This window comes from Prosopis cineraria, unplaced genomic scaffold (assembly GCF_029017545.1).
Source record: "Prosopis cineraria cultivar Desert tree isolate PC_DT_omini unplaced genomic scaffold, ASM2901754v1 PC10, whole genome shotgun sequence".
In the NCBI taxonomy this organism is placed as follows: Eukaryota; Viridiplantae; Streptophyta; class Magnoliopsida; order Fabales; family Fabaceae; genus Prosopis; species Prosopis cineraria.
In genome coordinates, this window is record NW_026555341.1 from 14403326 (window position 1) to 14425927 (window position 22602).

A 22602-nucleotide genomic window follows, 5' to 3' on the forward strand; every position below is an offset into this window, starting at 1 on the left:
ATGGAAATTGAATCTTTAAAATAGATAGGAGGTGTGTGTTATGTAAATTTTAATTTCAAGGGAGGTTTATATAAATTTTAAAAATAGGAGAAAGATTTCTGTAATCAAAATAGAATAGAAAGGGAAATTGATAAATTTTAATTTTAATTAAAAGTGTCTTATAGTTTTTTGTCCTTCAAACAAGTCTTATATGCAAATACATTATTTAACAGTACGAGACTATTATTTAACAATATGTGATTTGAAAGAATTAAAAAAAATTTAAAACTAACAACAAAACCAACAAGTATAAAGGACTCATAGTATTTGACCAAAGCCATTGGCTAAAATAATGGAAAAAACAATCACTTTGAAAGGGCTTCAATATGTAGATAGAAGTATCATATAATTCTATAATCTTTCAAGTTCTTAATATAGGATGAAATTAATCAATTTTGTGTTTACAAAGAAATGATATTATATCTTTAAATTGTTAAAAAATCTAACGATTTAATTTTGTCTTTCTTTACAATTACTCAATCCACTAAAAAATATAAAACATTTTTAAAGAATTAAATATTAAAAAATATCAGACATTTTTAATATTTTAAGCTGTAGTCATTAAATTTTTTTTAAAAAAATTTCTAATAAATAAACCACTTTATATTTATTTTAAAGTGAAACACCCTATTAAATAAAAAAATATGAAAAAATGTTATTTGTTTGAGGACAAGTAACTTTATCGGAGGAAAAGTTTGGTTAAAAATATCTTATATTTTTAATAGAAACAGTAATATTCATAATAAATTATTGTCTAAAAATTCAATAATAAATAAAAAGTAAAATTGTAAAAAAAAAAAAACATGAAGTACTCTCACTTTGCCTTATATTAAGATAAAAAATATTAAAAATTAACATCGCAAATCAGAGACCAATAATGCGTGATGCCCTATCTCTCTTTTTTAGACATAAAGAATAACATTATCACTTCATCAGAGAGATTAATCTCTCAAGAATACTTAAAATATTGAGAGCAGAGAGTGAAACATTCCAAATAGGCAGTATATCCTACACACACGTGTTAGGGAGATATATTCTTTCTTGCAAGAAATGTTTGATAATACGTAATAAGGAAATCCAAATATAAAACAAGACATCTTCATATAGGCAAGAAACCAAGGATAGTTTAGAAGCCATTACATATAATATAACATAAATAAACAGACCAATGGCCATAAGAAAGAGTACCTTAACCTTAAGTCCCATCCATCTTCATCTCCCACTTCTAAAAGAAAAGTGACCAATCTAAAGCATTCAAAAAAAATCCCCCAAGACCAATTCTGAATATGACTACCCATCTCCTCCTCCTCTTCCCCCCCCCCCCTCTCTCTCTCTCTCTAACCTGTACAAGTCGGAAAATATTAATTAATGGCCTAATCACCTACATTAATCCAAGCACCTAACCCCTTTTTTTCCAGCTAATGTTTGTTTTATTTTCTAACCCTTGCATTCTCATCTTTGCCCTTTGCAAAGTCCCTGAATTGCCCATTACTGCTTCATTGGTCAGTCAATAATATTCCCCTTTCTTTCAAGCCACGCTTATTATGCTATCTCCACCGCCGCTGAACTTGTCAGACATAGCCTGAAAATCCGACGGCGATGACTGGCTGCTTGCCTGCGACTGCTCATTTGATGTTGACGGCGATGTCGGCAGCTTCAGCGATAATGGTAGGGGATCTCTTATTGGAACCTTCTCTTTCAGATTTAGAGTGGCCATTTTCGATGACGGAGGGACTGGTAGGATTGGCATCGGCCTAATAGGCTTCGCTGATCTCTCTCCTGCCATCGTCTTGGTCGGAAAAGTTGGACTGGGTAAGCCGCTGTAGTATAACTGTGGATGTGTGGGCGGTATCGCCGTTTCATGGTGAATTTGTTCTTCTTCCATTAAAGAGGGTTCCATCACCTAAAAATTCAAATCAAGCGAAATCAAGTTAGATCGGAGAATCTGATAATGACTGGAATGAATGAGATTAATCAATAATTAATAGTTACTACTGTATCGGTGGTAATGTCAAAGAGACTTGATCTCCGGCGTCTTCGGTTCTGGTTGTGGCGGCGAAGGAAGTACTTCTGAGCATGACTCGCCACCTGAGTTGGCGTCCGAGTTTTGACGAAGTTCTTGGAAATCCCTCTCCAATCTCCTTTCCCGACTTTCTGTAACCCCAACAGGAATAGCCTGTGCTCTTCCTCCGTCCAGGGAACACCTACAAAGCCAATCAAATCCAAAAAAAGAATACTCAATCCCCAAGTCCAAACAAACCTTTCGTTTTCAATCCACGAAAGCTCCCAAGTCGCAATTATGTATTACCTCTCTTACGCTCGCGCGTCTGTCCGGAAGCGTGAACGACGTCGTCGGAGGCATAACCAGCGTCGACGGCGTTTGAATCCTGAGCCTGAGCTTCATACTGCGACAGATTCGTCATACTAGCACTCTTCCTGAACGAGTTCCCTTGAGTGAGTCGCACGCCAAACAGCATAATCCCGTTATCCTTAGACGAACCATCGCCGCCGCCGCCGTGGATGCATGTACGGGAGTTATGGCCGTTGTTGCCACACTGCGAGCAAGTGCGAGACATGGTGGAATAGAATCGTACGATAAAGGAGCGTCTCTCACAGTTTCGATTCTATTTTTCTCATTCCACACCAGAGAGAAAGCAGGAGCGCGCAGAGAGAGAGAGAGAGAGAGAGAGAGAGAGAGTGAGGGAGAGAGGAAGAGAGGGAGACTTCTGGTAGTAAAAGGAGAGAGGATGGCAGGTTTGGGTCATATATAGAGTTGTGTGATGATTGGTTCCATAACGAGGGTTACGAGGGGGACAGATTCAGTGTATCCGCCGCTCACTGTTTATCATACGCCATTAATTAATTATTACACCTTATTGCTATGGGAAAAAAAAAATGTGAGGGTGCATTCTAGAGTCGATAATTTAAACATACTGAACTTATTTAAATTAAATTTAATTTAGGTTAAGCTTGATATACTTTTTTTAAAAAATTTATATAATCAAATCTGATCTTAACACTCTCAAATTAGCTCGAATACTTAAAACTTTTTAATAGTATTTTTTTTATCAATTTAAATTTTTAAATAATTCTATTAAACATAAAATATTATTTTAATTTTAAAAAAATAAAATAAAAAAATAAATTATTAACTTTATACTTAAGTAGTCTTGTTATTATTTTATTATATTATGTGTAATTTATTTATGAATATTTTCTTTATTTACAAATTAATATCTTAATTGTTTAAATATTTCTTTTATCATAGTTATATATAAATATTTTATATATTTTAATTAAATTATATTATTTTAATTTTGATTAAGTTAATCTTAATTCAATTATAATTAGACTATTAAATTAAAATTATTATCTCAATTAGTTTAAAATTTTTAATAACTTTTAGATAAATTATAATTTTATTTTTATGAATATAAAAAAATAGCTATCATTGTATTATATAAAAAAATTATTTAATTACAATAAAATATTATTTTTTTAAATTATTTTTCTTTAACTTTTTATATTATTTAACTCTTACATATAAGAAATTGTTATTCTAGTTTACTCTTAATTTTTAACTAAGTCTAATATGGATAATAACCAAGTAATTATTCAAAATATTATTGTACTTATTATGTTTATTTAGTAGTAAAGTCAGAAATTCGTACATGCCTGAGTTTTATTTTTAAAATTATTTTTAATTTTAATTTTACATTAAAATTAATTATATTAATTTATAAAAAATATAAAATTAATTTTTTAATACGTAAATAATTTATAGGACTCAAAAATTTAAAAAAATTGAGTCTTAAAATATAAAAATTAATATTAAAATATATTTTAAATATTATTTTGAGATATTTTATTGATTAAAAATAATAAAATATGAAATATAACTATTTTAAAATTTTTAAAAAATAATTATATTAAAAAACTTAAATATATAGTATTTTGGTATAAAATAATATAAAAATTTAAAAATTAATTAATATTTATTATATTTTATATATTTTTTAAAAAATTTATTTTTTATAGGGTATTCAGGCCAAGCCTGAACAATAAAAAAATAATATTTTTTGGGCTTAGCCCTAAATTTTTCGGGTAGGTTCGGGCCTGCCCGTCAAACTTAGCCAAATTATCGGCTCTAATACATTCTTGCTCTAAGCAACTAATATCTTAAATTATTTATCGTAATGATTTTATTTCTAAAATAATTAACATATAGCATATTTTTTCTTAACATTAAATACCCCAAATTGTTAAAAATGCTGACAAGACTACAGTTTAACTACAAATATCATCTGTCATGCCAAATAAATCTAAGTTAAGATGTACTTTTGCTACATTTTAATTACTTTAATGGCAAAATTATTGCAATGTAAATAGTATAATATATTGGGTACTTCTTGGAAAATAATTTAAGGACAAAATTGCATCTTAACATAGATTCATTTAGCATAACATGTGACATTTTCAGCCAAACTTAAATCTCAGCTAGCATTTTTAATTGTCAACATTGAGATATTTAATGTCAGAAAAAAAATATTATATTTTAATTACTTTAGAAGCAAAATCGCTATAACGAATAGTTTAAGACACTAACTGCTCCTCAAAGAATAGTTTAGAGGCAAAAATATACCTTAACACAACAATAAAAAAAAAAATAGGAGTATCCAAGGTACTGAAAACCGGACCGGTCATTGAATCGGCCAAACTCAGGGGTCAAGGGTCATGGGTTCAACCAGGGGTCAAACCGGAATCAGACCGGTCATAATAAAATAATATAATTTAAATAAAAAATGTATTAATTCTCAATACGTTCATACATATCTAAGTCTTAATATCTCATATAACATATAAAAATAATTCTAACAATAATAAAGTATAACAACATTTCTATATTTTTTTAAAATAAATGATAAAAAAATTTCAATGAGTTAAAATAATAGAAATAAAAATTTATTTTAAAATAAAAGATAATAAATAAAAGTGATATATTTTAAAAATTATTTAGTTAAATAATTCAAATTAAAAAATAATATAATATAATATATATTTATACTTTTTGATTTCTTTTTGCTTCTTCCGTCCCCTCATCTGACATAAGTATGATTTTTTTACCCCATGACTCCTATTGACCTATCATTAATCATTATTATGTTAAAAATAAATATACATCTTAGTTAATCATTATCAATTTTTTTTTAAATTTCAACCCGCCCAACCCGCCTGAACTGAGGGGTTGGGCGGGTTAATCCCGGGTCACCGGGTTAACTCGGGTTAACTTAAATCACAATAAAAAGAAAAACCAGACCGAACACATGGCCAAGTCACCGGTTCACCGGTCGGACCAGCCGGTTCGGTCCAGTTTTAAAAACAATGAGAGTATCACATGAGGGACTTGGCAAGAAACTTATTTACAAATAAGGACTAATAACAAGTTTTAATTGAAAAAAGTCTATATTTTTATTTTAATAATAATTTATTTTGTATTGTTTCTTGTTTTTGAGTAAGTTTCTTATCAAGTTCTTACATATGATTTTGCCAACAAAAAAAAAATCACTCCTTCAAAATTATAAGGAATTTTTAGTTAACTTTCACTTCAAGATTAATATTATTAAAAATTATTCACTCTTCTCATATCCATCTTGATTCCATGAGATAATTTAATCTCAGATAAATATGAAAATTTTATTAATTTTAAATATTTATTAATAGTATTTTTGAAAAAAAAATCTCATTAATTACTCCTAAAAAATATTTTAAAATGTCTTATGTTTTTAAACTAATTATATTTCTTAAAAACTATCATATAATTATGAATAGAGATAGCATATTTTTTTGAATACATCTATACAGAAATAAGATAAAAGACTGTTATGGAAAAGTGTTAATTAACACTTCTTTGAATTTCTAAAATAACATATAAATAAACTAAAAATTTTCCCTTAAAAAAACTTATATTGTGAAGGGAAGAAATTATTTCGAGTAAAGAAGAAGTAATTGTTCTGAATTCTGAGCCATTTCTACGTGGAACGGTCAATCAGTGCCGTCAACTTTTTGCTTTCACATTTTCTTGGTGTGCACACCAGTGACTCATAATATTTATGGAAACAATGGGCCCTCATAAATGGGGATAATATTTTATGCATGCCATGTTTTAAAATTATATATTCCAAAATATATATATATATATATATATTATAGCACCTTGTTTCACACATAATTTGATTAATTGATTAATGTTTTTTTACCAGGAATTTGATAAATAATTTGCAATACATATGATTTCCATGCTCTGTAGTTCATTCCATGCTCTGTACGATATATATGATTTATGTTTTTTTTTTGTTATATGTATCTGTATATATATTCATAGACTATTATATGTATTGATATATTTAATTTATCAATTTTATAATATTGTAATCAACATCTATATCAATGTAAAATATTTTGATATAATTATTTCATATAGTTCTATCAATCTATATTCAGGATGTTTATATTGTTTTTTTTCCCTACTTATAATATCCAAACCATCAATTTTATATGAAGGTAAAAGTAACATGACCTCTATAATTTTTAGGCATACAATGTTTTATAATGGTGTTCTTCGTTGAATTGGACAAGTTTTAATTTTTCCCCCCACAATAAACTATCTTTCAACATTTTTATGCATTTTACATTTTTGTTCCAAAAGTATTTAAATAGGGTTCAAGTGGTGAAGGAATGATTAATTTTTTTTAGAAACTATTAATTCTTATCTCTCTCGTTCATTGTATTGAAAATTTGAAATTAAACGAAATCTATATAGTTATGACCTCATTTAAGCATAACTATTAAAAAATTGTTTTAGAGGAAAGAAATTAAAGGTCAGTAATATTGGTCAATATAACATAAATTGATAAATTAAACTACCGATTTTGTCCCATTCACTAGGATAATCTGATCCAGCTGTCACATAATTAATATAATCAAATCAAAATTATTATTTTTTTTAAAAAAAGTCCTTATTCCTTAAGATTAATTTTTCAAACGGCCTAAAATAAAAAGATATATAATATAAAATGTATATCATGTTAGGTTATTTATAAGTAATAAAATATTAAGAAAACATAATATTTGATTTCTATAATTTTATCAAATTTTGATTTAAATCATTGTAGTTTTTTTAGTATTTTCAATCTCTATAAAAACTAAAACCACTAAAAAAATTGGAACTATAGGGACCTAAAAACAAATGTCACCTAATATTTTTAAAATTATAGAAACTGAAAATATTAAAAAAATTATAAGAACTAAAAACAAAATCGGATGAAACTATAAGGATCAAAGATTGTGTTTTTTCTAAAATTTTTAATTCCTTTATTAAAAATATAAGATATTTTTTAATCTTTTAAGATATAATTATTATTTTTTTAAGTGTTCCTTTTGAATAAATTTTTATACTTATTTTAAGATATTTATAAAAATATAAAAAGATAAAATTAATTTAAAAATAAATAATTACTTTTATTAAGAATGAGATTTAATTAAAAATTTATATTTATTTGTGGAGGGAGTATATGAGATTTGAAAAAGTGATTAATTTTTAAAAAATAAAATAATATTGACCTTATAACAAAGGGAGTAGGCCTATCATGAATGAGCCATGTGCTACCAATATGAGGACTGCTAAACCTTCCAATCATAAGTGGGCTATACAATATCCTAAGATCAGGAATGCTAACTAGTCAGACACGTTCAGCAGGAAATTTAGATTTAATAATTGTATTTAATGTAAATATTAAATATTTATATTATATGAGCTGTTAAAATATAAATTAACAATTTAAATAAAATCATTCATTCATTAATTTTAAATAAAATATAAATTTATAATTATTGATTTTAATTTTAACAATTTAGATAGTATAGACATTCAGTGCTTATATTAAATACAGTCATCAAATTTAAGTCCATTTCATGAGATCATTATTTTCTTATCTATAGAAATATTTTATACTCTATCCATGAAAAAATAATTATTAATTATAAAAATTATAATGTCATCTTCAATATATTTTATCATAAAAAATTTTAAAATTCATTTACTCTATCTTTAAATTTAATAAATTTTTAATTTTACTATATTAAATATGTATACTTTAATAATATATTTTCTGCTACTAACATTTATTTGATTTAAAGGACAGAAGAGCGAGAACAAATAAAGAAGAGAGCAAATTAAAAAAATCTAAAATTAGTTAAAAAAATATAAATATTTTTAAAAGTTTTCACTGTGACTTTCCCTTACTTTTTATTTTTTTTCCACATCAAAATGAAGGGTTGATAAAGGATAAGAGAAAAATTTGTGATAAAAAATTAATGGCATAATTTATAAATAAGATCAATTTTTTTCTATCTTATAAGATAGGACGAGGGAGAGTATAATTAAATATCAGAACAATGATTTGTAACTACAATTTGTGAAATAATAATTGAAAATTATTTTTGGAAAGGTTATAAATAATACTTTGATATTTAATGATAGTTAAACTGATCTTTTTAAAATCTAACTATTTAATTATGTGTAAATTATTATTTAGGTTACTCTAATTATGTATAATAAATCATCCTATCAATATTAACATTACATTGCGGTCCTGACTTTTTTAAGAAGCTAGAATTTGTGGTGGAATTACTCAGTAGAAATAGTTGTAGAAAGAAAAGTTAAGAATCAAAGAAAGCAACAAGCATAAACATAATTAAGGCAAAAAAAAAAAAAAGCAAACATAAACATAACATTAAATTAAATTAAAATATCTAAAAGATAAAACAAAAGGAGGAAAAGCGGGGGAAAAAAAGATGGTGGAGGAGGAGGATGTTTGTGGACCGTATATTGGAACCGCGGGGCCCACGAATAAAGATTTGGCTGTCTCTGCATATTATCAGAACTTGGTTGTTTTATTTTCCGTAAAGCAAATTTATTTATGTATTTATTATTATTATTATTATTTCTTCTTGCATAGTATTATAACACAATAGTACAATTAGCTGGATAGTGTAGTACACCAGTTTTTGCTGGTCCAGTTAGAAGTTTTGGATGGCTCGATCAGGTTAGATTTTATATATTTGTTTCTTCTTTTATTGAACATGAAACAACGCCATTTTGAATTTTAAAAAAATAGAAATCCATGAAATTTGTTTTGAATTTACACTTTTTTAGGGTTAAATTTAAACATATTTTTATATATTTTAATTAAATTATATTATTTTAATCATGACTAATTAACGGTTGGTATTATTTCTATACTTGGTTCGGTTTTCATTTCCTTTTTCCTTCTAGTTGAAAATATAAATAATTTTTTAACAAAAATCACATGCCAATAAAATCTGCATTGTCGTGAAAATATATATTAATTTTTTATCTTTAGTTTCAATTATGATGAGTGAGAAGAGTGTCATAAAATTTAGGTTAATTAATAAAAAGAATAAAATAAAAAATTATTATTTAAATATTAAATTAATTACTCCCTCAATTTTAAATTATAAAATACTTTTAAATAAAATAATACATATCAATAAATCTCATTAAATATATTTAACAATGATATTTTTAAAAAATAAAATATAAAATTTTAAAAATATTCATAATTTAATATATTAAAAATAAAAGAGATGAAAATTAATTACAGAGAGTGAAAGAATAGTATTAAAATTAATGTATTTAATAAAATTTTTAATTTATTTAAAATATTTTTATTTTAAATAAAAAATTTTAAAATATTTTATAATTTAATATGGAGGGAGTATATTGGAAAATGTTTATTTTAGGTTGGATGGAGTAATGTTTAAAAAATATTTAAAAAATGATAATAATAGTTGGGGCCTTATTGAATGATCTTAAAGTTGTGGGCGTGATTGCATAGGATAAGAGGAGGTGGGCCCCACGCATCACCCACAGAAGACACAGCTCAGCATAGGTGTGTGGCTGTGGAAGATTGTGAGGAAAAGGTATGAGAGTTTTGAAAGGGTAATCAACGGCGTCGAAAGGTCCTGAGTTTGTTGGTTTGCTTGAGTGAACTAAAAATTCAAAAAACAAAAAAAAAAAAAAAATGGAGAGAAGCCAAAAGTCAATTAAGGTCGCATCATTAAATTAAACGAAAGGGTCAATTCATTTAATGGGATTCATTCATTGCGTAGAGATCCAAAAATATCACTTCCTTCTTGATAAGGTGCCGTATTCCCACATTTAATTTGCCACACAAATAACATTTCTCCTCCACTTATTTTCATATGATCTCAATATTTCATGAGATCTATGATTAAGACTCTCCATGCATGAATTCCTCTTACACATGGCACAACCATTTAAAATCCCACAGCCCACGATGTGAGGACTTTGTTTTTGGATCATCTCCAAAATGTGGTAAGATGGTAAGTGGCCTGGATTGACCCCCTGTATCTTGTGCAAAATTTAATATACATCCATCACCAGTTGCTAGTTTTTTATAAAAAAAATAATGATAAATTTTTTTAAAATATATAAATGATAATTTAATTTTTTAAAATGTCATAATTCTCCAAGATTTTTAGAGACTTTTCTGTCATTAATTAATTTATATAAATTATTAAATTATTCTTATTAAAAATGAATGATTTACAACTTTTTTTTTATATTCACAACAATGCAACAACAAATTACAACTTAATTATTTAAATTTCTGATTTATTGTTGCATTATTACAAATATAAGAAAAAAAGTTGTGAATATTTAAACAAAACTTATGAATAATTTATTTTCAATAAAGGTAATTTAATAATTTATATAAATTTATTAATGACAGAAAATTTCTGAAGACTTTAAAGGAATTATAACATTTTGAGGACCAAATTGTCATTCATATATTTCAAAAAAATTTATTATCATTTTTTTATAATGTAATGAATCAAGATTTGAGTTCCTGTAAAGGAAATACTCATATTTAGTTTTAGCTATATCAACTTAGTTAATAGTTTTTAAATTATGAAATTTATCTTTAGTAAATCCTTGAAACTTTACTTCAATTCATGCAAACTTTTTATGTCATATATAAAACATTAATAGTATTAAAAAAAAAACATATAAGATAAAAAAATATTATGTTAATGTTCGAATCTCTATTGGTAGGAACTCTAGTCAGTGGGAGTATTATTAAAAAAATACAAAAAATTTGAAAACTTATTATTTAAATATAATATGTTTAATTTTAATATAACTTAAATAAAATTGATTAACTAATTATATATGTATTCTTATTCAAAATATAGAAATATATTTACATTTTAGCACCACATTGAAACTTTTTTTTTTCCAAGTGAGGGAGATTGAAATTTTAATGGGTTCGAAATCCTAAATTTTGTGGGGGTAAAATGTAAACTTTTCTTATTTCAACAAGCAATTTTTTATTTTTTTCAAATGAGTGGAGTATTTACCTACCCTCACACACACATAAGTGTTGTTAGTATTAGAAAATTTGTTCACAATTAATATTGGATTGTATTTTAAATAGAATTTCTTTAACATAATAATACATGCAGGCAATTAAAAAAGGGGTTATGTTTGGGATTGTACCATTGTGGTATGGTACTATGGTATATTAAAATTCTAGTGTGGAATAATATCTTATTTTTAATTCTAAAGATATGTTTTGTGACAAGATTGAAAGACTGTACTAAAATGATAAGATGTTAAAAAAAAAGTAAATAAAGATATCATTTATTATTGTTGATGCGTAATAATGTGGCATGCAAGGAGAGCTGATTTGACGAGGAAACAGTAAAAAAAGATAAGGAGACGATGAGGGAAAAAGAGGGGGTGACAAGAAGTTGGTGGTTGAGAGCACGTGTTCCATAATGGGAATAAGCTTTTGGGTTTGATTGGTTATTAGAAATCTATTTACCCACCGCTGTTTAATTAAAAAGAAAAAGAAAAAAAGAAATCTAGTTACCCAACAACTCATAAGAAAATGGATGGAGATGGTATCAAATATGTTTGGATCATGGACGGGCATAATATAATTTTTTATTCTTTAAATTTGTTTTAGTTCTTAATTTAATATTTTAATTTTAATTTTAATTAATTTATTTTTTATATTTTCTTAAATTCTTATGTAGATCTTTAAATTTTAAAATATAAATTAATTTTAAAATAATCTAATGCGTAAAATATATTGATAATTAGACAGATGATATATACTCCCTCCGTTTAAAAATATAAGGTATTTTTAATTGAATTTCACCCCTCAATAAAGTAGTTATTTATTTTCTAACTAACCCTATCTTTCATATTTGTTCTTATTAAACACCTTACAATAAATATAAAGTTATTATCATAGGGACACTTTAAAAAAAAAGACAATAATTACACCTTGAAAGACTAAAATATCTTACATTTTTAAATATTCAATTCTTAAAAAATGGCTTACATTTTTTAATAAAAGGAGTATATATATATATATATATGTAGATAAATGATAATAATGATTTAACCCTTAATCAATATAATCTTATATTGCATTTTATTTTTTTGTCTATTTAAAATTTTAGAGTCTGATTTTTCCTACATAAATAATTATATTTTTTATAATTTATATGGCTGACATCAACATTCCATTTCGTGTCAGTAAATTATAATATTATCTTCTCTTTTTTAAGTAATAAGAATTAAATCAAAAATTGAAATAAACTTAAAAAATTAAATTGATAAAAATTAAATTTAAAAATTTAAGGTGTTAAAAATTATATTATCTCTTATATACTCATCCACTTCATTTAAAAAAAATTCTTTTATTGTTTGAACACATAGACTAAGAAACGTAGTTAATATATTAAATATTAATTACATTGCTTAACTTATCCCTTACTATTGCGTTGAATAAATTAAAATTATCCGAATAAATAAGATATAATAGGAAAAATCTGTATAAATGCTGCTTTCAAATTTTAAAAAGATAGTAAAATGTAAAAAATATTTATATTTCAAAAAATAAAATAAAAGTAAGATGATCCTTTTACTTTTGGACATTTTTTAATTTTTTTTTTCCATTCCTCTTCCATCATTCTTCTTTACAGTGAGTCATTATCACCTTGGGGATAACCATCAAAATCTTCCTAGGATGAGTTTTTCCTCCAAAAAAAAAAAAAAGAGCACAAAATCTTACAAAAAATTGGTACAAATACCTAGAACAAGAACCTATTTGCAAATACATATAAAATTGAAAACGAAATAAAAGCAAGTTAGAAAGCAAACCTGGGCAAAATGGAACTTTGGGCTCAACCAATCTATGGGCTCTCAAAATAGTTCAGCCCAACAACCGTGTGGACGATTTTAGAATTTTAAAAAATATTGTTTAATTATAATTACCTGAAAATTTTGAACCCAACGCCAGTAACACCTAATTATAATTAAGCAGAATTTGGGCATGTTTGATTTCTGTTTTAAAAAATTATTTTTAATTTTTTAAAAAAATAAAAAATTGTTTGAGTAAGTGTTTTGAATTTAAATGTTTGTGAAATTATATTCATTTTTTATTTTTAAAAAATAGTATATATTAGAGATATTTTCATTTTTTTTATTTTAAAGTACACTATATTTGACTTTTGTAAATGAACTTCAACCATGGTTATCAACAAGACTCTATGGTCTAGGTTATGAAAGTTGCAAATCCCTCAAAGGTGTAGAGTTCATTTTTGGTTAGTCTCTTTTTTGGTTGAAGAAGGACAATTCATTAATCATTCAAAGCTGATACATCAGGGAAATCAATAGACATTAAACATAAAAAAGGGGGAGGGGGAGACAAATCCCATCTAGAAGGGCACACTCCCTCATGACATTCTCTAACCAACCAATCACTAGCTAAATTGTCTTCAATCCAACCATTGACACCCCAAAATTCAAAAAGTGAGTGCTCAATGTGTTTTGCAATATCCTAGGAGCAAAAAGGTCGATTATCAAAGCATATGGCACATCGATTGTTCCAGATGTGCCAGCATGTCACAGCGATAAAAGCCAAATGCCATTCATTAGTGCATCTGGAAAGAGAGAAATCCAGAAACCATTTTTCAAAACGGGAGACATTAAGATTATCAAAACAAAAGCTAAGAGATCTAGTGAACCATACATTTTAGGACCAGTCATAAAGTAACAGCAGATGCTCATAAGTTTCAGGAAGATTATTACTGCAGTAGCAACAAAGAGGGTTTGATCTACAATGTCGCTTCCATAAATTCTCATTAGAAGGCACGACATGATTAAAGAGTCTCTAGAAGAAGTGGTTGACATGTTTTGGAACTCTAAGCTTCCATAGGGTTTTTCACACCCTTTTCTTGCAACAAGAAAGAAGTACTAGCTTTATATGAGATAATAGGCTGCTGGGTTGTCTAATAGCCTATTTTCATAGTAAAAGCACCATTTTTGCTTTTCAACTAGAATAGTTTGTCATTGAGGGGTCTTGAAAGAGGGATGCTATGGATGGCTTAAATTTTCTCCTTAAATAAGAATTCCTCAATAAGAGATAAATCTCAGGCACCATTAGTGATGAGCATGTCAACTCTTAATTCTCGAGCTTTTGGAATTGGGAGAGGTGATGATAGCATGAAATGATTGATATTGGGAATCCAAGGATTATTCTAAATGTGGATATCATCTCCATTACCAACACTCCAATATGTATTTTTTAAGAGTAGATAGTGACCTTTAAGTAGACTGTTCTATGCCCATGAGGGCTGAGCACCCTTCTTGGCATTAAGAAACTAGTTTTTGGGAAATAAATGCCTTTAAGAATTCTTGCCAGAGTTTAGTCAAATTCAATAGTAAACGCCAGCATTGCTTGGCCAGTAAAGCTTGATTGAAAGCTAAAAGATCTTTGAATCCCATACCTCCTTGATATTTATTAAGAGTTAATTTGTTCCAAGCAAGCTAGTGAATTTTCCTTTCATTATCCTTTTGCCCTTACTAAAATCCTGAAATGATATGGTTTAGTGTAGTTTACACTTGAGCAGGGAAGAGGAAACAAGATATTGAGTATGTTGGTATAGCATTGGCCATAGCTTTGATTAGAACTTCACGGCCAGCAGGAAAGAGTAACATGGTTTTCCATCCTCTTACCTTCTTTTTCACCTTATCTTTAACAAAGGAAAGAGTGGCAATTTTTGATCTGCCCTAAAGCTCAAGGAGTCCCAAGTATTTACCAAGGGAGGTAGCTTCATTGATGCTAAGGATTTCACAAAGTTCCCCTCGCATCTCTTCCGTGGTGTTTAGGGAGAAGAAGCAACATTATTTATCAAAATTAATGCTTTGACTTGAAGCTGAGCAATATTTGTGTAACAAAGTAGAGGGCATCAAGCAATTATCTTTATTAGCCTTGATAAAAAGTAGCAAGTCATTAGCAAAGAAGGAGTAAGTAAGACTAGGATAGTGCTTGGTTGGTCTGATGCTGTTAATTAACTTGTTATCTACAGATTTGATGAGCATCTTGGATAAAACATTAGCCACAATGATAAAGAGGTAAGGGGAGAGAGGGTCCCCTTACCAAAGCCCTCTTTAGGGAGTAACATCCATAACATTCCTACCAAAAAGCTTGAGATTAAACTTGATTGAGGAGATACATAGTATTATTTTACGAAACCAATGATGAGAGAAGCCGAGCTTTAATAAGATAGAATTGAGAAAATCCCATTTAACCTAGTTAAAAGCCTTGTTCATGTCAATTTTTATAGCCGCCTCAAGATATTTCCCATTTTTTGTTTTTAGATAATGAAATAATTCATGAATAATGAAAATATTGTCTTGAATCACACATCCTTAAACAAAGGCTCTTTGATTTTCACTGATGATATATGGTAGAATAGTTTTCATTCAACATAAAATTAGTTTCGAGAAGATCGTATAAGAAAAATTACAAAGGCTTATGAGTCTATAGTGGTAGATAGATTCTGGAATTTCAACTTTTAGAATTAGAACTAAGTCAGTTTCATTGAGACCCCAAAGAGAAATATCAACGTGAAAAAAGTCATTAACCATTGAGCAAATTTGAGTACCCACAATAGGCCAAGCTTTATGATAGAACATAACTAAATATCTATCAAGACCTTGAGCCTTAGTACTTTCAAGGTCAAATAATGCATGCTTGATCTCTTTAGGAGAGAATGGCTAAGTTAAAAAATCATTGTCTGTATCGATGACTAGACGGTCAACATATTTGAGTACTCTATCAAAATTCCTTCAACCCATAGATTCAAAAAGAACTGAGTAGAAATTTTTAAATTGTCTGCTAATCTCGATTTGAGAGTCATTTCAGTCCCTATCTGCCCCTTTAAGCTTTGGATAGTGTTCTTCATCCTTTTACAAGTTTTTCTCATATGGAAAAAGCGGTAATTTTTGTCTCCCTATTTGCTCCAATTAACTCTTGATCTTTGAAACCAATATTTTTCCTCCTTATCCCATAAAATTTCAAGTTCACGCTTCAAGTCTCGTGCCAAATTAGCCTTGTTATCAGACCAATCCCCCCATAGCACTATCGAAGATGAAGAAGAATTTGGCTTATGATTATAGCACTATTGCTAAAGTGCCATTTGCTTCATTTTAGTAAAGCATCTCTAGTTCTAGAGAGGTTACTATTAAACTAAGAAATACCTTATTGCTGTTTTAAGTTGAGTGAATCCTAATTATCTTTGATGACATACAAGAGTTCAGGATGATTAAGCTAAAAAAGCTCAAAATGAAACCATTTAGGAGCTTTCTTCTCTTTAGAGTCAATCTTCAATAGAAGTGGAGAGTGATCGGAGCCCACAAGATCTAAGACAATTAATAAGGCATTATGATATTTCTCTCTCCAGTTGATATTGCATACTACTTGGTCAAGCTATTCCAAAATGAAACCAACCTCTTCCTGATTGTTAGCCTAAGTAAATTGGGGCCTACTATACTCTAAGTCTATTATACCATATGAGTTCATGAAAAAATAAAAAAGTTCAGATGACTTAGGGAGGAAAGGGTGGCCCCTTTATTTTTTATAGCAGTTGAGTAGTTCATTAAAGTCTCCTAGGAAAATCTAGGGAAGATTTTCCCTAAGTTTTAGTTGATACATTTGGTTCTAGTAATAGTTCTTCAATTCTTCTTTTGGTGGGCCATAAACAAACGTACATAGGCACTTAGTGTGGAATAAACCATTGCTGATAGTGGTATGGAAGAAGTTGCTAGTAATTGTGTGAACATTAATAAAGATAGTGGAAGACCACTAGAGATAGAGATCATCAGAGCGTCCTTATGGGTTAAGAAAAATGCCTAAATCAAAACCACATTTATAGCAAAGGCGCTCGATTTTGTTGTATTTCATTTTCATTTTTAAGAGAAAGACAATGGAGGGCTTATGTTTGTGATGGAGAAATTTGATATAACTCTCAATCAAGGTAGCCTTTATACCCTGACAATTCCATGCAAGGAGACTCATTGATAACTAGTAGCCTTTGAAGGTGAGCCACCAAGCCATTCACTTGCTATAGACAGAGCAAGAGTAGAGAAAATGATTAGGTTAGGGAGTTCCCTTAAGATTGGTACTTCAGCAAGTGCATTAAAGTTTATCTTAATCGCCTTTAAATTTTGCTTATTACATCCCTTAGATTTCATAGGACCTTTACCTTTAAAGAATTTGCAATTAGGATTAGAAATTACCTCTTTAACAGGATTGTATTTGATCAATGTGTTGCAATCAAGTCTCCTTAATCTCTTAAGATCAAGTGAAGGCCTATCATCCCCTATTGGATGCTTGAGATTGACCTTTTCAAGCTATTTCACAAGATCTTCTTTAATAATTATAGGTGATTCAAGGGGCATAGAGAGTGGGATGGGGGTTGGTTCATCTTTTGGGGGTAGTTTAACAAAATATTTAGTATTGGTAGACTCCATAGCATTAGAGATTATAGGGCTTGAACTTAGTTCTTTTCCATTAGAGTTTATAGATATGTCAGGCCCAATAATTATGTCAAAACTGAGGCAGGTAGATTAAGCCTTATCTAAGAAACTAGGCTTGGTAGAGTTGGCCCATAAAGGTAAAGAGGTGCCACCCTGAAGAGTTGACTCTGAGGTTTTATTTTTTCTTAAAGAGAGATAGAGAGCTTGAGTATTTTTTTTCATGATTCATTTCTTGCCTCATTAGAGCTGCGGCATCCAGCATTGTGCTTGCCTAAATGAGGAATTTTTATATTGACTTAGGGTGAATCAAAAAAAGAATGTTTGTGGGTACTACCAAACACACGCTTCCGTTTTTCATCATTATTGCACGCCATCCTCGGACTGCCTTCCAATTCTAAAATATCCCCTAATTTTGAGACGTTGATAGTTTTGGCCATCGGCTTCTAATAAGACGAGCCAATCCAGCCTCCATAGTTTGAAGGATCTTTTTCAAACCAACACTGATCAAACTCGCATGTTCTATTGCTATGGCCAAATCTACTACAACTATAAGAAATATTTCATATTTGATCGACACCTATGAACTTGATCTATCAGGTCTTGCCACCTACAAGCCATCTATAAGGGGACGATTAAGTGAGATGGAAACTTTGATTTGTAAAAAACAATGATTAATACTACCTTAGCTCCTAGGTTCTTCATAAGCTGAAACCCTACCTATTTTGTTATCGAGCAGGAGAATATTCTTGTGAACCATGCCAGCTATAAGGATTCCATGTATTTGGATCTAAAATAGACAACCATCAAACTGGGTTTCTTTCACAATCATAAAGGGTTGTAGTTCACGCAAGCAGAGGATAAAGCCTTAAATAATCCATAGTTGATCCCTAAGGATCCTTAAGAGTTCCTTCTTCCTTTCGAAGTTAAACAAGAAAAGGTTATCACCAGCATCTTTAATAGAGAACTTACCTCATATAGACCAAGCTTTATTGATTAAGTTCTTGATGGTTGCTTTGTTTTGGGGTTTTTGAGCAATAAGCTTACCTATTAAGGATTGGACTTCTTCATTCATTTCCCAGCAAAGGATGATTGCATTGTTTGCCAAATTTTCGCTAGAAATCGAGTTCCCAAGACCTTTCAAGTTGCTGTTATCCATATTGATCATAGAGAGAGTTAAAAAGAAATGCTCATCAAGGAAGAAGAGGAGAGGAAGGATGGAAAAGTAAGAGAATAGAGCAAAAGGGAACACTGCTCTCAAAGAGATGAAAGAGGGCACTCTCGTAAAAAGAGAAAATAGCTCTCACGATAGGAGAGGAAAGCTCTCACAGAGGAAAGAGCAATGTAGTAAAGTTAACTATCTTTATCTACAGTATTTAGTTAGTTAAACATAAGAGATTGTTAAATAATGAGGCTCAACTCAATATATCAACACATTCAAAGTCAGATCTTATTGATGAATCCTCTCTCGACAGTCAATCAGGCCTACTCACTGGTTTGTCAAGAAGAAATGCAGTTCCTCCTCATAGGCTGAGTACTAAAGGCTTTGCCACGATTGCTAGAGGGTGTGGTAGGTTTAATAAAGGACGAGGATGAGCAAGTTTATCTAAAGAGTATACATACTATCATAACCTAGGCCATAAAAAAAGATAATTGCTATCATCTGGTAGGATTCCCATCAAGCTTTGGCAAAGGGAGAGGCACTCAAGATCAATAAATCAACCACACGCCCTCCTACTAATTCAACTCCAATTTAGTTATAAGAATGTCAGCTCCTTTCTTAACAAGACTATGACATTATCCTCAAAATATTGGGCAAGGATACCAAATCCATCCCTAGTGGTGTTGTAAATACAAATGACTCGAAAGAGTCATTAGGTTCAATTTACAACATTTTATCCAGTACAAATTCAATTGCACCTATTTCAAACATGCATAAAGCACACTGGTTATTGGATTAAAGGGCTACTGCACTTGTTGTTAGTTCATTAAATTTTTTTGTTATAAATACACTGAGTATATTAAAACCTTTATAAAGATACATATCATAAATGGAGAAATACTAGTTGTCACACATAAAGGATCCATCACATTGTATGATAATATAGTCCTGTAAAATGTACTTTATGTGCCTAAAATTTATTATGATTTAGTTTTCATCTCATGTCTCACCTCATAATACAATTGTATTGTTGCTTTCTTTTTTGATATGTGTGTTATATAGGATCTTTACAATGGAGCATTAGGACAACTAGTAAAATAGATTATGCACGTCACATTATTGAAGAGACTGACATTCCTATTTGTAATTCTTCTATATCTATTAATAAACTTAGACACCTTAGGTTAGGCCATGCTTCGTTTCATGTTCTATGTTTCAAGCTAATATTCCAATTAAGTTCTAGAGGGAAAGTATTAGAGCTACCATTTATCTAATCAATAAGGCACCTTCTATGGTTATCAACTACAAGACTCCATATGATATGATGTATGAAAGACAACCTAACTTGAGTCATTTATGGATTTTTGGATGTTTAGCTTATATGAAAAAAATGAAATAGAATAGACAAATTTCACCCTAGGTTTGAATCTTCTATCTTCTTAATATATCCTAATAGTTAAAAAGGGTACCTCTTTTATAATGTTGTGGAAGTTAGAATATTAATCAGTAGAGAAGTTATTTTTCTTGAAAATAAATTCCCTTATAAGGATGAGGCCTTAATGAATTCGAATCAAAAAGGAGATTCTCTAGATAAAACTCCACATCCTTTCCTATTTAATACTCTATTTGATAATTATCAAGTTATTGACTTTGCTCCTATTCATTCTGATATTACTTTAGATAATTCTTCTTCTGATTTTGTTACTAACCATAATGCACAGAATCAGCTTGATCTTAGTTCACATAATTTTAGTTTACAAATTGATAGTTTCAATGATTATGTGATTCCTAATGATTTTGATTTACATTCTCACACTGAACCACCATTATCATGTCCTATTACGTATAAAAAAACCCCCAGTTTGGCTTAAAGATTATGATTGCATTAAACTAGCTCATTTAAATAGTGTTGAATCTAAAACCAAAAAGAAAATTGTGTACCTTATTCAACATAGTGTTTGCTACACTAATATATCATCTTCTTATAAGGATTTTTTAATGTGCGCTGATGAGATCATAGAATCAAATACTTCTGAAGAGGTAGTCACAGATAGTAGGTGGCTAGAGGCACTGAAAAATGAAATAAATGCCTTAGAGAGAAATAAAACTCGGGAGATAGTTGACCTTCCTACTGGTAAGAAAGTTATATGGTATTGATGGATTTTTAAGAAGAAGTATAATGCTAATGGCACCTTAAACAGATTAAAACCTAGGTTAGTTACAAAAGGATATAGTCAAGTTAAAGGAGTGGATTACTTTGACTCCTGTAGTGAAGATGACCACTATTAGGATTGTGTTTGTCTTTAACTGTTAAAAATAAATATAGTATGTGTCAAATAGATGTGGATAATGCATTTTTACAAGGGGACTTAACTGAAAAAGGTTTTATGAAAATTCCCTCAAGGTTTTGCTAAAAATAGAGAGAAAAAAATGTGTAAACTTATAAAATCTTTATATGGACTAAAACAAGTATCAAGGCAGTAGAACTTAAAATTATCTAAACCTTTAGTTGCTGGAGGTCTTACATAGAGCAAACATGACGACCCCATATTTTATAAACAAAAGGATAATGATTTAGTTTTAATATGGCCTATGTAGATGATTTACTTATTATTGGAAATTTTGATTCCTTTATTCAAGAAACAAAAGATTATCTTCATAGTAACTTCAAAATGAAAGATCTAGGTTCTTTGAAATATTTCCTAGGACTAGAAATAGTTAAATAAAAAAAAGGAGTTATCTTAAACCAAAGGAAGCATGATTTAGATATGATTGCTAGTACTGGGTTGAGTGCTGCTAAGCCAAGGAATATTCCTATGGCTCAATGTTTAAAGTTGTACAATGAACCTAGAAAGCGGGAGAAAGATCCTCTTCTGCTTGATGCAACTAGATATAGATGATTGATTGGTGAAATGTTGTATTTGACTATGATTCGTCCAGATTTGAGTTTCATTATGCAGATGTTGAGTCAATATATGAGTAGTCCTAGAAAATCGCATATAAAGGCAACTATGAATGCAGTTAAACATTTGAAGAAAGATCCTAGTCAAGGCACTTTCTTTCCTTTTGGTGGAGGGGTGATGCTTGAAGGATATTCAAGTTCTGACTAGGGAGCATGTGTAAACACTTAAAGGTTTGTCACAAGGTATATCATTAAGATGGGAGGAGCGCACATTGTATGTGAGTCAAAGAAGCAAACAACAGTTTCATGTTCTTCAATAGAAGTTGAACACAGGGCATTAAGAAGTACCATTTTAGAGATTACGTAGTTGGTTGGTTTATTGAAAGACTTGAAGGTTGGGAATCCTCTTCCTATTCTAATACATTGTGATAGCAAAGTAGCAATTAAAATTGCTTTGAATTTGGTATTTCATGAATGGACGAAGCATATTGAAATTGATTGCTATTTTGTTTATGAGAAGCTTAATAAAGGGTTGATTAAATTACACCATGTGTCTTCTTC

The 22602-nt window shown here is 29.1% G+C and overlaps 1 protein-coding gene across 2 annotated transcripts; it reads right to left on the reverse strand.

Annotated features, from left to right (window-relative positions):
• Positions 1-1123: 1123 nt before the first annotated feature.
• On the reverse strand, positions 1124-2777 carry LOC129322690 (transcription factor MYB1R1-like). Of its 2 annotated transcripts, none has more exons than XM_054969026.1 (3): positions 2348-2777; positions 2032-2243; positions 1124-1942 (listed from the first exon to the last, which is right to left on the reverse strand). In XM_054969026.1, exons 1-3 carry the CDS (start codon positions 2613-2615, stop codon positions 1568-1570), a joined length of 855 nt encoding a protein of 284 aa, XP_054825001.1. In that variant the 5' UTR covers positions 2616-2777; the 3' UTR covers positions 1124-1567. The 2 variants fall into 2 exon arrangements, with proteins under 2 accessions (XP_054825001.1, XP_054825002.1); XM_054969027.1 differs by having other exon boundaries at positions 2035-2243; positions 2348-2776.
• Positions 2778-22602: the final 19825 nt, after the last annotated feature.